Source organism: Bidens hawaiensis, unplaced genomic scaffold (assembly GCF_021521415.1).
Source record: "Bidens hawaiensis isolate Kalapana, Puna unplaced genomic scaffold, B.hawaiensis_p1.1 tig00034619_1, whole genome shotgun sequence".
Lineage (NCBI taxonomy): Eukaryota > Viridiplantae > Streptophyta > Magnoliopsida > Asterales > Asteraceae > Bidens > Bidens hawaiensis.
Window position 1 is genome coordinate 68472 of NW_027505331.1, and position 15278 is coordinate 83749.

The window sequence follows — 15278 nt, forward strand, 5'->3', positions numbered from 1 at the left end:
TCAGAAGAAACTCGAGTAAAGCATATAATTTAAACGCATAACAATTTGTTAGTAAAAACCTATCAAAATATAAAAATCCCAATAATTTTAAGAATTTAATAAATTCTACCCAAAATTACTCAAGAAATCACGTAAACCAAAATATATAAAAAATATATATAATAATTTGTTGCTAAAAATATAAAACGTATCAAACTATATAAAAATAGAAACAAACCCAAAATATACTATTAAAAGAAATTCTCATAAAATAGAAATTCAAGAAACGAAATAGAGATAAAAAAATATCAATGTGTTACAATATCTACTCAAAAATACATTATTCAAGAAATTCATGTGAAATACATATTTGACAAAGGTAATAATGTCTTGGTAAAAACCCATCAAAAGGCACAATAATTTTATAAATTCCATGAAAAAACACACGATAAAATAAAATATAAAAAAAATGAATAATTTTCTTAAATATAAAAAACAAAAACTATATAAAACACTAGTTAGTATTAAACATATAATTAGGGACAAAGTAGCACAGCGAATGTATGCGTTGGTCCCATCCATCAAGATTCAAGAAGTTGACCCAATCAATCCACCCTCCTCAACTCAATTCCTAGTTTAAAATCTCAACTCAACTTCAACTCAACTCCTTCACAAATAAATTAGCAGCATATATACCTATATATATTTGTCTGAATATATATATATATCTCCCCAAATCCAGCCAACACCAATCGGAAATCCATCGCCGATCAGCACCACGACCGTTGACTTCGCCGGCAACTTCATCAAGAGCCGGAGGAGACCTTTCGTCAATGTTTTTCTTTCTTTACACTGGTACCCTATTTTTCAGCTTTAATTTCCTCATACTGCTGTGATCTCGCACCTAATCGTTTTTCGTGATTAGTTTTATTCGTTGTCGTGTTAGCTGATTAGCTATTGTAGATTTGAATATTTTACAGTTAAATTCGTTGATTTAAGCTTTGTTCACGAGCTTCTTGATTGCTAATCTATTTGATATGGTTACCGTTTATGACACTGAATACCATCCAAAGCTGTAAGGACCAAATTAAATTAACCCTAGGTTTGTGCATATTTCGAATTGAAGTTATTAATCACTGAATTTGAGTTCGTAGGCAATGAGTTATTATTGGTTGCTGCTTGTAGGATAGGTTTTGTCAGCTATCGCGGTGGGATATCGGTAATTTTAATATCATGTAAAATTCATATATATAGCAATTTAACATTAATAATTCCGTAAAAGTTGATAATTACGACTTAAAACACTGATATCGGAAATATCGATGATATATCGGTCAAATATCGCCGATATATCGTACCGATATTCTAAAAAGGGACCGATAACCTAATACCGGTGATATCGACCGCATAGTTTGAGAATAAATGAACTTGTTTCTTGATGTGTAACTTAAAGTTTTTGTGCTGCAGAAACTCGTATGGTAATTTTATAACTGTATAGGACAGTTTTGACAATGAAAAATGTTGGTGAGAACGAGGCTGATGTGGAGAGTGGAAGGTTTGACAAAGATAGAGAGAGGAGTTCAAAGTCAACCAGGATAAAAGTCAACAACCAGGCGTTATTATCTGGTCTTGCATATTGTCTTTCATCATGTAGCATGATTTTGGTCAACAAATATGTTCTCTCTAGCTATGATTTTAATGCTGGAATATCTTTAATGCTCTACCAGGTCTAATTCTATCTGTTTTAAGTGATAGTATTATTGCTCTTATCTATTTTTATCTTATTTGGCTGACAAGTCATTGTTTTTGTTGGCAGAACTTTGTTTCGGTATTGATAGTGTCTAGTTTGAGCATACTCGGTGTCATATCAACAGAACCACTTACATGGAGATTGGTTAAAGTTTGGTTGCCTGTGAACTTTATATTTGTTGGGATGTTGGTTACAAGCATGTTTAGGTATGACAGTTGGCATATGCAGCAAGCCTGTTTGATATAGACTTAACCCTAACATCATTTGATTAAACTGTTAACTTTGTTTGTTTACAAACATGTGACTGATAATTAGCCATGTTGTTTGCAGTTTGAGGTACATTAATGTTGCGATGGTGACAGTGTTGAAGAATTTTACAAATGTGATAACTGCAGTTGGTGAAATGTATTTATTCAACAAGCACCATGATAACAGAGTGTGGGCATCACTTTTCTTGATGGTATGCTTGATTCTTAATGATGCAAATTATTAATGTTCTGATAATCTAACTAATCAAGATTGAAAGGTGAAACAGATAAATAAACGTGTGAATTCCTTTTATTGATGCAGATAATATCAGCTATTTCTGGAGGGATAACCGATCTTGCATTCAGCGCTGTTGGATACACATGGCAGATTATAAATTGCTTTCTAACAGCATCATATTCTGTGAGTAACCTTTATTTTGTTAATGTTTTAAGCTAATAAGTTGGTGCAAATATTGATTATTTTTATAAAAACTATTATGGTACAGTTAACACTTCGTCGGGTGATGGATACAGCAAAACAAGTTACAAAATCCGGTAACTTGAACGAGTTTTCAATGGTTTTACTTAACAACACATTATCATTGCCATTAGGACTTGTGTTGATCTTTGTGTTTAACGAGGGGGGTTATCTTTACAATACGTGAGTTTGTTTTTCCCTCCACTTGTGTAACTAGAGGTGGAAAATGGGTGGGTCTTGCGGGTCAGGTCAAACCCAGTTCATGTCAATGTGCTGGGTTGACCTGGAAAACTTACAGTTAGTGTGTAAATACGATACAGAAAATAATGAATATCTTTGTTTCTTTTAATAAAAATAATATAGATTTGACCTATATGACCTGTTTCTTCTTAAGCTAGGTTTACATTTGACTTGACATGAAGATTAAGAAAAATGTTTTAATGCTTATGAAGTATGCAAAATAGTAAATACCTGTATATAAAGACAGATAAAGGAGTCTTGTAGGCCTATCAATTACATTTACAGATTTGTAAATTGTATATGAAGAAATATTTAAAATACCCATATTTATGTCAGCCGGTTTGTTGAAGTTCAAATTTTGCAGTTATTATTTTCTTTGAATTTGTGCAGCACAATTATTATGTTAATGAATAATATAATTGGCAGGCCACTTTTGAGGATGCCAACATTTTGGGTGGTGATGACATTTAGTGGATTTCTTGGGTTAGCAATTAGCTTCACTTCTATGTGGTTTCTACATCAAACCGGGGCAACTACATATAGGCAAGCTAATTAATTATTGATGATACATAATATATTGATAGTGACAAAATTATTGATTAATTAATATTTGATACCAATTTACAGCTTGGTGGGATCATTGAACAAGATTCCACTTTCGGTTGCTGGAATCGTTTTATTTCACGTTCCGACTAGTTTGGAGAACTCTGCTAGCATATTATTTGGTTAGTCGTTTTTCCTACTCGTATTATTATTTCATGGTTAGATCTTAGAACTTAGAATATAGAACATAGGTAACAATAAACATGCGTTTTTGTTTTGGTTAAAGGTTTAATAGCGGGTGTGTTCTTTGCACGAGCGAAGATCAAGGATAGAACTTAATCTTGAAAAATGAAAACAAAAGTGAAAGATTATTAAACGTGGTTCGTGATCGGTTTGGAGGGATCGGTATATTTGAAGCTTGTTATTCTTATTTTTATACGGAGACGAAGTTCTCTTGTCCTAGGCAATTTTGTACTATGAAACAATATTGATGATGATGAAATTTGTGGAAGTAGTATATTTTGTAGAAAACTATGTTGGTGTTTTTGAAAGTTGGGTGGTGATGGGGTTAGGTGTTAGGTGTGGGCGAAGAAGATGAAGTGAGCAGGGACATTAACATGCCATATCATTAAAATTTAACGGAATTATCGATCAGTTATATTAAGACTATTATTGGTAACAAAACTAAAACTTGGGAGTGCTACCATTGTTAGTTGGAATTATTATTGCTAGTAATTAATAGTTTGAATTATTAGAATCCAATTTTTCTTCATTTAATTAGGTTGCACGTAAACTAATATGCTAATTGGTATATGATTTTAAACTTCATGAATCACGATACTCATATTTCAATTTCATAATGATGGTTATTAATTATGATTTTCTCTATTACAATTTGGAATTCGAAGAATAACTAGAAAATTGTGGTGTGTAAGCAAGTGACATTGGCTAAAGACAACTTTTTGAGGTCTCACGGCTGGTTTTGGTTTTTCTAAAGTAACTGTAATTTTATTTGTGCGCCTATCCTTTCGCACCCCGATGCAACAACGAATTTCTTACTAGCATGTACACACAAACACATAAATAAATAACAAAGTCCATTGTAATGAAGATAGAACAAATACAATACGAAAACGAAGCATGTGTTCTCCAATATGTTTTCTTAACTTGTTTACGTTCATTGTAGCTTGTAATTATTCTTTGGTGAGGTATTTGTCGTCAGGTAATCGATACTTATAACCAAATGACACCCATAGGATATTAGTTAAAAGGGACATATACGTAGGATTTGTAAAAATTACATGTGGCTGAGATGGTGGTGGTTGGTGTCCAAAATCACCCTCCCTTCCTCCAACCCATGATGAGTATTGTCCAATGAAACATGCTACTTGATTTGAATATTTTTTAATGTCTATCGATTATTTTACAATTTAGGGTTTCGACTTGCAACGATTATTGTTTCAGATCAAATTGGATGATCTGAAAGACAATTCTATCAAAGTGAAGGTGCGTCTCTCTAATATCAAAACTCCAACCTTGTTCTTGAAACCTATCAAGTCTCACATTTAAATGTGTCGTGCTTTGATCTTAAACAATTTTTTGTATAGAATGTACAGAAAAATAGTTACAAAATGTGGAATTCTAATATATATATATTACTTTGATAAACAAATAATTTTTATACTTTTATCCTAAACAAATTTTTGTATGTATTTCTTTTATGAAAGTGGTTATAAACCATGATCAATTGTTAGGTTCTTTTCGGGAATATTTGTCTCTAAGAAATGGTGTCATATAGTTAGGTTCTTTTCAGGCGTGTAAGTTTTTGTCGGGTGAGGTGGACAATTATTAAGTGTTCCGTCATTTGAAATGACGGATGTGGTACTTTTATTGTATTCCGTCATTTCAAATGACGGATGTCACTTTTCTGGTCCGTCATTTTGACTGGTGGTTCACGTTTCCCAAAGTAGCTTGCCCTGTATGTAAAAAAGGCATTTGCCATTTGAAATATCAATTGTTGTCTTGGCATCCGTTATTTCAAATGGCAAGTGTGAATCGTACTTGTACTACCAGATTTGACCTGAAGTCCAATGTCTCATTTTGTTTAATATTTATTCTTATTTGTTTTTTATTTTCTAAAAAAGATATTATTTATAACATAATGTAATTAGTTATTAAAAAATAATTTGTATTATCAAAAGGACTAATCTGTTTTTACTTTTATTTATTTTACTTTTATATTTTAATTATTAATTATTAATTGGTATTATTAAAAAGCTAATAATTAGTAGCATTGATTAAAAATAAAAAAGCTAATAAATATAAAAATTGAGTTACTTTTGTTTTATTAGCTTTTTAATGTTAATTAACTAGCGTTTTACCCGATGCGTTGTGATGGAACAGATCAGCAAAATCTTGGCGATGGTAAACCCAAACGTTGTTGGTCCCAAGTGTTGAGGAGGCCAGTTTCGATTACGTGCGTTATTATATTGGAAGTAAAACAAAAAAAAATTATAAAAGTTGAAGTGGAAAATGGGGTGATGTTGGTCAGTTTCACTTGATCATTGGTAAAACCCGGCCGTTGTCGATCCCCGGAGTTTAGGTGGCCAGTCTACGCGAATTTGGTCGGTTTTCATTATGTTCGTTACGATGCCGGAACCAAAACAAAATAACATTCGGTTGGTTTTCATTACTTTTGTTACTAAATTGGAACTAAAACAAAATACTTTGAGTTTACACGAATTTGGTCAGTTTCTATCACGATCGCTACAACACCGGAATTAAAAAAAAAATAAAAAATAAGTTGGCAGTCAGTCGGTTTTTGCTACGTGTCGGAACTACAACAAAACAAAAAGAAAAAATTAAAAAAAAATACCACCAATAAGGTGCCGCAAAGTGGCCCAATCAGGGCTTACGGCACCAAAGTTTCTAATTGTTATATATAATAATAATGATACTAATTATTAGTTTTTTAATAATACTAATTAATTATGAATAATTAAAAAATAAAAGTATAATAAATAAAAATAAAATAAGATTAGTCCTTTTAATAATACAAATTATTCTTAATAATTAATTATATTATTTTATAAATAATGTCTTTTAAAAAATAAAAGAAAAGAAAACATATATTAGTAAATATAAAGAAAAATGAGACACGGACTTGTCAATCATCAAAGGTCAAATCTAGTAGTACACTGACTGTTCACATTTGCCATTTGTAATGACAGATGTCTATTTTACATAAAGGGGCAAGCTACTTTGGGGAACGTGAACCATCAGTCAAAGTGACGGATCAGAAAAAGTGAGATCCGTCATTTGAATTGGCGGAACACACGATAAAAGTACAACATCCGTCATTTCAAATGGCGAAACACCTGATAATTGTACACCTAACCCGACACAAACTAACATGCCCTATATGTAATCTGACCATGACAACATTTTCTTTCTCCTATAAACCATTTCATCCTTTTTCAATTTCCTATTTTGAAAAAAAAATTCGACTAGTAGGTTGCAATTAATTACACAACAGGAACTAACCGAAAATGTTCCATTCCGATCTCCTAGCTAAAGCCATTTATCAGGATGGGGGTTTTGTTTCGACCTGTCTTTAATAGTTTCCAAGTTTGTCTTCACAAAATAAACCTAATTAACCAATGATCACATTGCCTTCAATCTTCATAACTAACGATTTTCAAGAGTTATACCGCGGTGATTCCAGCCAACTTTCTAACGATTTTCAAGAGTTATCTTCTTGACTAACACAGCGATGTTTAAATCTAACATCCTAACTAGGTACTTACGCTCATTCCGCATGTTGCAAAAGGTAGGTAATTAAGGAAAAGATATATATTACAGTTTCCTTATTCCATCCAGTCCACTTTGTTAATTAGCTGTCTTTATTTGGCATACAATAAACTTTGAAGTGTACAACAATAAAGTCTCTCTTATAAATAGCAAAGGTTCAATTAATTCACTCACACCAAATTCAAAAACAAATGATATAAATTGTTTATTGGATTACATCGAAACAGAAGGCAAGCGGGCAACAAGCTGCGCCGCTACCCCCTTTTGAATCGCAAAACCCAATCTTTTAAAAACTAAATTTGCTGAAGCTGTGGAGCTACTTACCCGTGTTGTCATGCATAGTAATGTTATGACTCCAAGATCAGCAAATATAGTTTTTAAAACAAATTAAAAAGAAAAAAAAAAACTCTCACTGCAATCAAACCATGCAGGCTCTCTATAATTTGTCTCTACTCTCATTTACCCTAATTATTATTTTGTTCTCCGTCGTCTGCACGGCCCCTGCTGCCGGAACAAATGAGTTGAAAGGCGTTGTGAATATGACTGCCATCTTGAAATACCATAATGGCCCTGTATTAAGCCCCAACATCTCCGTGTACCTGATATGGTATGGTACCTGGCAATCGAGCCATAAGCAAATCATTCGGGACTTTATTGAATCATTCAACGCCCCCAGCATCCGCTCTCCATCAGTGGCTGACTGGTGGAGAGCCATAACCTTGTACACCGACATTACCGTAGCCAATGTCTCACGCTCCGTTACCTTGGGAGGTGAGACAGACGACGGTGGATCTCAAGGTCAAAAACTCACCTGCTTATCCATCCAGTATGTAATCGCCACGGCAATCACCGCAGAAAACAATCCCATCCGTGCGGATCCCAGGGTGGAGTTTATATAGTACTCACATCCGAGGACGTTTACCTCCAGAAGTTCTGCCAAGTATGCGGTTTCCACCTTTTTGCGTTTCCCTCTTTAGCCGGGTTCACCCTAGCATTTATCTGGGCGGGTAACTCAGCCAAGATGTGCCCGGGCACTTGTGCGTGGTCGTATTTCGTTGCAGACTACATGCCCGGGGTGACACCCCTGAAAGCCCCCAATGGGGTGCCGGAGGTGGACGGAGTGATCAATATCATCGGTCATGAGCTTGCGGAGGTTGGGACGAACCCGTTGGCGAACAGGTGGTATGTTGGTGACCCCATGAAGAAACACTAACCGGACCCCGGGCAGATTACGGGTAACCTGGGGGTTAGATAGATGTTTCCCACGAGGGGTTGGACCCGGCAAAGATGGTTCTTCTGATAACCTGCAAAACAGACACCGTGAGCTTGTCACTGAGAAGGGGGGGGGGGGGGTTCCTCCTTGTGACCACCCTCCGGCGTGAGAATCAGACTAGATTGCTCTTTAAATATAAATGTATATTAAGAGATTGCTAGAGCAAGATATCAGGTATAATATGATGATAATGTGATAAGATATGATGATCATACCATTTGGGGTATTTATAGCCGAAGGTAGGTTTCCAAGGAGGTGTGGCCGGCTGAATAGTATTCCTGTTCTACCAACTGTGGCCTACGCACGTGCCCTGCTGGTAGTTGGTGGGTAGGCAGCGGCTGACAGTGACCAGGCCTGCTGTGTACTATTCCTTTTCCACCAACTGCCGGCTATGCACGTGGTATGACAGGAGTTGGTGAGTAGGCAGCGGCTAATAGTGACATACAGTACAGGAGCATGCTGCTCGCCATACTGTTGTCAATAAGCTGTCGTATCTTTAGTCAGATCTTTTGCCCATACCTCGTCAGGTACAATACAAAAGATCTTCCCGAATCGTACGGACTGGCTTTTGGGCGGGAGTATTCCCCCTCCCGCCTTTGTCCGGGATTGTTCCCGGCTTTGCTCATTCCTTCAGGTGACACTGAGTGATTGAGAGCTAAGTGCCTTGTGCGTGTAGCCTTGCTGCGCGGGTGGCCTTCCCTGATGGCTTGTATCCGCAGCTGCGGGAACAGGCAGAGTACTTCACCATTGGGAGGCATTTCCTGCGGGAACAGCTTGCGTACTGCGCGTAAGGACGTCACGTCTCTGAGCATGGTGGGTCCTGCGGATCCAGTTGGTTTCTGCGCAGACGTCCCTCTTCAAGGTGAGTCTTGCGGGTACAACTGGGCTCTGCTGGGACCTACCTCTTCAAGTCCCCCCAGTCCAATGTTCTTCTCATGAATGTTTAATAAAGTGAGGTGAACTTTTGGACTTAAGCAAAGGGTTTTGAAAAGGGTTTAGTTTTAAGGTTTTCCATGGGGATTCTTCCCGCGGAAGTCCTTGTCACTTGCAGAAATTCCCGACTTTCCTGCTTGATCTTTAGGTATGATGCGGGTAGGTCTGTGACCTCCTCGCAAGTCAGGAGCGTTGAGTCCCACTTGTGTGGATTCTCCATGAGGTTTTGGTAGTTTTGAACATAATGATCAATTATGTTAAAACCACCAATTCCATCCTGGAGCTTCAAACAATGTAGTTCTCGACGTTCCCGCTATGCGGGGATGTTATTTCCGTTTCCGCAAGCATTGCCCAGAAGATCCTTCTTGGTTTCAATTCCCAGCGGAGCGCTAGGTATGTGAAGGGTTTTGCCTTAACACTGTACCCGCACTCGTCTTACGGTTACTTTACTTCCATGGTATTCCTGGCGTCAATTCCCTGCGGGTGCTAGGTATGTGAAGGGTTTTGCCTTGACACTGTACCCGCACCCGTCTTATAGTTACTTGTTTGTCGAGGTATTCTTGGCTTCAATTCTCTGCAGGTGCTAAGTATGTGAAGGGTTTTGCCTTGACACTGTACCCGCATCTGTCTTATAGTTACTTGGTTGCTAAGGTAAGGGGTATGGTCCCGCTTACTTTTGAATCTTTTTGAAATATAAATGTTTGTGCAGGAAGTTATGGTGACGTGACAGTACATGGTCATTCCAGACGCTTTTTCAGGCGCGTGGGCGCGTGGCCGCGAAATTAATGGTACGCGTCATTTCAACAGCTATTGCCAGCTTGTTTTTTGCCACGTGTCATAGTTTCATTGCACCTTCGTTTTCTCTCTCCTCCGCATTAAATTCATCGCATTAATTGCGATTAGTATATAAAGGGGGAGAGGGTTCTTTGTAATTCACACTTTCACTTCTCTTCATCTTCAAAACGATTTCCGGCGAATACTCATCTTTTCAGTCGAGTCATTCCCTTGAAATCGTTTTCTTCTTTCATCTGCAAGATGTCTTCTCGTGATCTCGAATCTACAGCCCAGGAGGCTGGGGCGTTCGCCGATGACAAGAGTACTGCTGGCGAGTGCCAGTGTGCTCTGCCTGTCAATCTGTATCAGTACATCGTCAGGAAGTTCATGCTCGAGTCTCTCGAGCCTGAGTTTCCTGAACCCCATCAGACGGTGTATGATGCCCCCAGAGGCAAGATCGGGGTATATGCTGCATTCTTTGTTTATGGGAATCTTAGGTTCCCATTTACAAAGTTTGTGTACCGTGTCCTGGAGAGGCACGGTGTGCACCTGACCGAGGTGCACTCGATGGCGATTGCCAAGATTCGGCACTTCGAGTGGGTGTGCCGGATTCTGGGCATTGAGCCCTATGTTGACCGCCTGATGACCTTCTACTCTTGGAGGTGCATCCAGGGGTGGTATACCCTGATAACCCGGATCAAGGGTTTGAAGATTTGCGCAACCGAGCGCAGTCTTCGTTCGTGGAAGCGGGAGTTTTTCTACATCTCCGCTCGCGCCATCCCTTTGCCATGAAATTCAAGAATGGGCAAGCACTTCCCAGCCTTTACGCCTCCAACTACCAGGAGGCGGAATGGTTGGCACCAATGAAGAAACACTAACCGGACCCCGGGCAGATTACGGGTAACCTGGGGGTTAGATAGATGTTTCCCACGAGGGGTTAGACCCGGCAAAGATGGTTCTTCTGATAACCTGCAAAACAGACACCGTGAGCTTGTCACTGAGAAGGGGGGGGTTCCTCCTTGTGACCACCCTCCGGCGTGAGAATCAGACTAGATTGCTCTTTAAATATAAATGTATATTAAGAGATTGCTAGAGCAGATATCAGGTATAATATGATGATAATGTGATAAGATATGATGATCATACCATTTGGGGTATTTATAGCCGAAGGTAGGTTTCCAAGGAGGTGTGGCCGGCTGAATAGTATTCCTTTTCTACCAATTGTGGCCTACGCACGTGCCCTGCTGGTAGTTGGTGGGTAGGCAGCGGCTGACAGTGACCAGGCCTGCTGTGTACTATTCCTTTTCCACCAACTGCCGGCTATGCACGTGGTATGACAGGAGTTGGTGAGTAGGCAGCAGCTAATAGTGACATACAGTACAGGAGCATGCTGCTCGCCATACTGTTGTCAATAAGCTGTCGTATCTTTAGTCAGATCTTTTGCCCATACCTCGTCAGGTACAGTACAAAAGATCTTCCCGAATCGTACGGACTGGCTTTTGGGCGGGAGTATTCCCCCTCCCGCATTTGTGCGGGATTGTTCCCGGCTTTGCTCATTCCTTCAGGTGACACTGAGTGATTGAGAGCTAAGTGCCTTGTGCGTGTAGCCTTGCTGCGCGGGTGGCCTTCCCTGATGGCTTGTATCCGCAGCTGCGGGAACAGGCAGAGTACTTCACCATTGGGAGGCATTTCCTGCGGGAACAGCTTGCGTACTGCGCGTAAGGACGTCACGTCTCTGAGCATGGTGGGTCCTTCGGATCCAGTTGGTTTCTGCGCAGACGTCCCTCTTCAAGGTGAGTCTTGCGGGTACAACTGGGCTCTGCTGGGACCTACCTCTTCACCCCATGTTCCCGGGGAGGTTGCAGATCCCTGCCAGGGGGTGTACGGGGTGGGGGGTGGTTCACGCTATGTTGGGAACATGTTCAATGATTCTAACGGGGCCGTGTATAACATGTACGGCACCCGCAATAGAACTTTCATTTCATGGTTCAGTGGCTTTGGAGCCATGTTGTCAACCGATGTGTCGGCAACATATGATCATAGGTTGTTCAGTTTTAAAAGTTATTCATATTATATATTATGAATAATTGTATGTCTTTAATATAATATCGATATATTTTATCAATACGGGCTATATATAATCCATCTATTAATTTTGAAGAACTGATTTTATTAGGCATTTTGAAAAACATGGAATAGGTGACAAGGGATCAACTATTGGTATCCACATGCAAACAAAGTTATAAGCGTCGATCAATCCTGCTAAAGTTTTGTCATCGATGTGTGTCTTTTTTCAAAAAGCGAACCTGAAGAATTTTAAGAATATCATAATACCCGACTAAAGTAAAACATTAATTTATGAGCTTAATTACCTAATTACCTTTTAAGTGAATATATGTTTTGGAGAGTTGTGAATAACAATTTACAAGACAAATACTTTCCCAAATTGGAAATTTAGGTTATATTACCTTGTTAATGATATGATCCTTTAAACATGGATGAGCCCACGACTGTAAAATCATAGCTGATGCTAAGGGTGGAGGGTGTGGTACTCAAAGGGTATCCAAAGTACTCTAAGCCCCGACCAATCTTACACTGTCATCTTATTTTTATCCTGAACTATGCTGGACTACTCTAAGAGCTGGCGGCACGTCGCTGAACTACCCTAAAGAATTTTAATTTTTAATTAAAAATAACTAATAAATTATAAATTGAAAATCTCATAAATAAGTAAAAATGCATACATTATAAATTTAAAAATACATAATAATTAACACAACACTTTATTCAATAAAAAATAGATAAAAATACTATTATCAATTCCATTGGTTTTTGACTTTTGTTATGACTTCAAACATGTCGTTATCGCGAGCGTTAATTTGTCCATATGTCGTCATTTCGAACACACGTACTTGGTGCTTTGTACGATCGCTTGATCCTCCCTCTGAAACAAAATAGTTCCAAACCCGTGGCCAAAAACTCAACGTTCGTTGCTCCACGTGGCCCATGTCTTCAGAAACATAGACCAAGCCTTAGCTAATGCCTACTTCTTCTTCATGACTCCATCTTTGCAATGCAGTCAGTTGGGGATTTGGTTTCTCCATATAAAAAGATTGGTTGTAAGAGAAATTGATAAAATGGTTGAAGAATAATGTGTATAAATTGCTTAAGTGTGTTTGGTTATTTATAAAGAAAAAAAAGCAAAAAAAAAGAATAATAATAAAAATAATAGCAATAAATAAATAGATTTAAAAAAATTAAAACCAACTGTTAAACTACTAGTCAAAATTTCCAACAGCTAGTCAATGAAAACCTTTTACAGAGGATACTACCCTTTGGAACTACCCTTTGGGGTACTTTAGGGGGCTAGCGGTGATGTATCCCTAAGGAAATACTACCCGAGCTCTACACCTTCACACTAAGCTAAAGTCCTGATGATCGATGTGTCGTTTAAAAAAAAATAAACTTAGGAATCTATTATATTCTATTCTTTTATTTAATTAACTAGGTAAGTTGCTCGTGTATCACACGGACGGAACATATATGATTGTTTATTTGAAGAAATATAAAATTATAAATTTATGTGAACAGATGATTTTACGTAAATATTAAGCAAAGAAACATATTAAAACATATTTAATTTACAAAGTTTTATAAGTTTGAAATAACGGAAAAGTATAGTCAATTATTTAATTATTGTAACTTTAAAATGTAATATTACAATTAATACAAATTAATGAAACTTTAAGTTTAATTCTAATTTAAATTACTTAATTAAATAATTGTTAAAATTGGTAAGATTCTATGTGCCATCATATGTGGACAGACTAAAATTACATCATGTGTCCACATAGTTTTGTTTTAATAGTATAGTAAGAAATAAGATTTTGTTTTGTAATTATAATTGCATAGAATTTGCAGGATATCATAAAGTCTAACTAAAGTAAACATTGATGACCTTATAACCAATGTTTTCATAAACGGATTGGACACTGAACCGGACGGGTTATCGGTTCACCGGTTCAACCAGTCGGACTCAAATATTCTGAAAAAAAATGTTAAATGAAAAAAAATATAAAATTCCATAATAAACCGGTTCACCGATCCGGTTCTACATCGGACCGGTTGGTTTTTTGAGAAGCGAGTGAACTGCATTGAACAAAACCGGTAGGGTGACCGAATCCTGGTCCGGCCGGTCAGACCGGCCGAACCGGTCCGGTTTTAAAAACATTGCTTATAACCTAATCACCTTTTGACTGATATGTTTTGGAGAGTTGTCATTTTCTGCTTAATTAACCCACTTAGATTAATTAGTTGACAATAATGTCATTAGTTGATTGTTTGGAGAAACATGGACATTGGACTAGTACTTTGGCCCGCGACAAGAAAGGAACCAACTTAAAAAAATTATAAGCCGATTTAACTCATTTTTTGGTTAACCAATAAAAAATTTAAAACATACTCGATCTTGTACATACAGTATATATTGTGTTTACACTAAAAAAACGAGGCTTAGCGGCGACAAAAACCCCCATGCTTAAACTAATATATATTTATATGTATTCATAACATGATGGTGAAATGGCAAAAAAAATTATATGAAAATCAAAAGCTATACGAATAACGTGGCTGCTCTAGTATTAAACTTGTATGGATTAAAATATTTAAAAGACACTCAATCTTGTACACACATTATAGTGTTTACACTAAAAAAACGAGGCTCGGCGGCAATAAAGACTCCCATGGTGAAACTAATATGCATTCATAACATGATAGTGAAACAAAAAAAAAGAGAAAAGTTATATGAAAACCAAAAGTTGTATGAATGACGTGGCTGCTCTAGCATTAAACTTTTATGAATTATTTTAAACGTAAATTACCGAAAAATTGCAAATTACTTCACGAACTATATTTTATGGTGATGGCCGGACACATCATTAATGACCAGCACCAACTTATCTTAATTGACGGCTACCATAACGTACCCTTTTAAAATATGGAAACTTGTTAGCTCATAAATCACAAGTCGATCCTTAATATTACTTCACTTTTTCATCTTTTTTAAGTGGCACCTACTTATAACTTTCTTTTACTTTGATTAGCCTTTTGACACGATGTGCATTATTTCAAAATTCTATTCCAAACATTCCAGTGTTAATATGCCTCTTCAATGAAAACTTTTTAAAAAAAAATTGTATCATATATGCATGCTAATTAGTTAGTTATAAAATTCATCTTAGGAAAGTAAAA

General features: G+C 37.2%; 1 protein-coding gene and 1 pseudogene across 1 annotated transcript; both read left to right on the forward strand.

The window, feature by feature from the left end:
• The first annotated feature begins 717 nt into the window (after positions 1–717).
• On the forward strand, positions 718–3774 carry LOC143612475 (GDP-mannose transporter GONST1-like). Its single transcript, XM_077086452.1, has 9 exons — positions 718–834; positions 1447–1706; positions 1796–1935; positions 2060–2189; positions 2300–2398; positions 2484–2638; positions 3122–3238; positions 3323–3420; positions 3525–3774. Exons 2-9 carry the CDS (start codon positions 1491–1493, stop codon positions 3575–3577), a joined length of 1008 nt encoding a protein of 335 aa, XP_076942567.1. The 5' UTR covers positions 718–834; positions 1447–1490; the 3' UTR covers positions 3578–3774.
• A 3699-nt stretch (positions 3775–7473) lies between these two features.
• Positions 7474–12065, forward strand: LOC143612470 (protein EXORDIUM-like 3 pseudogene; annotated as a pseudogene).
• The last annotated feature ends 3213 nt before the right edge of the window (positions 12066–15278 follow it).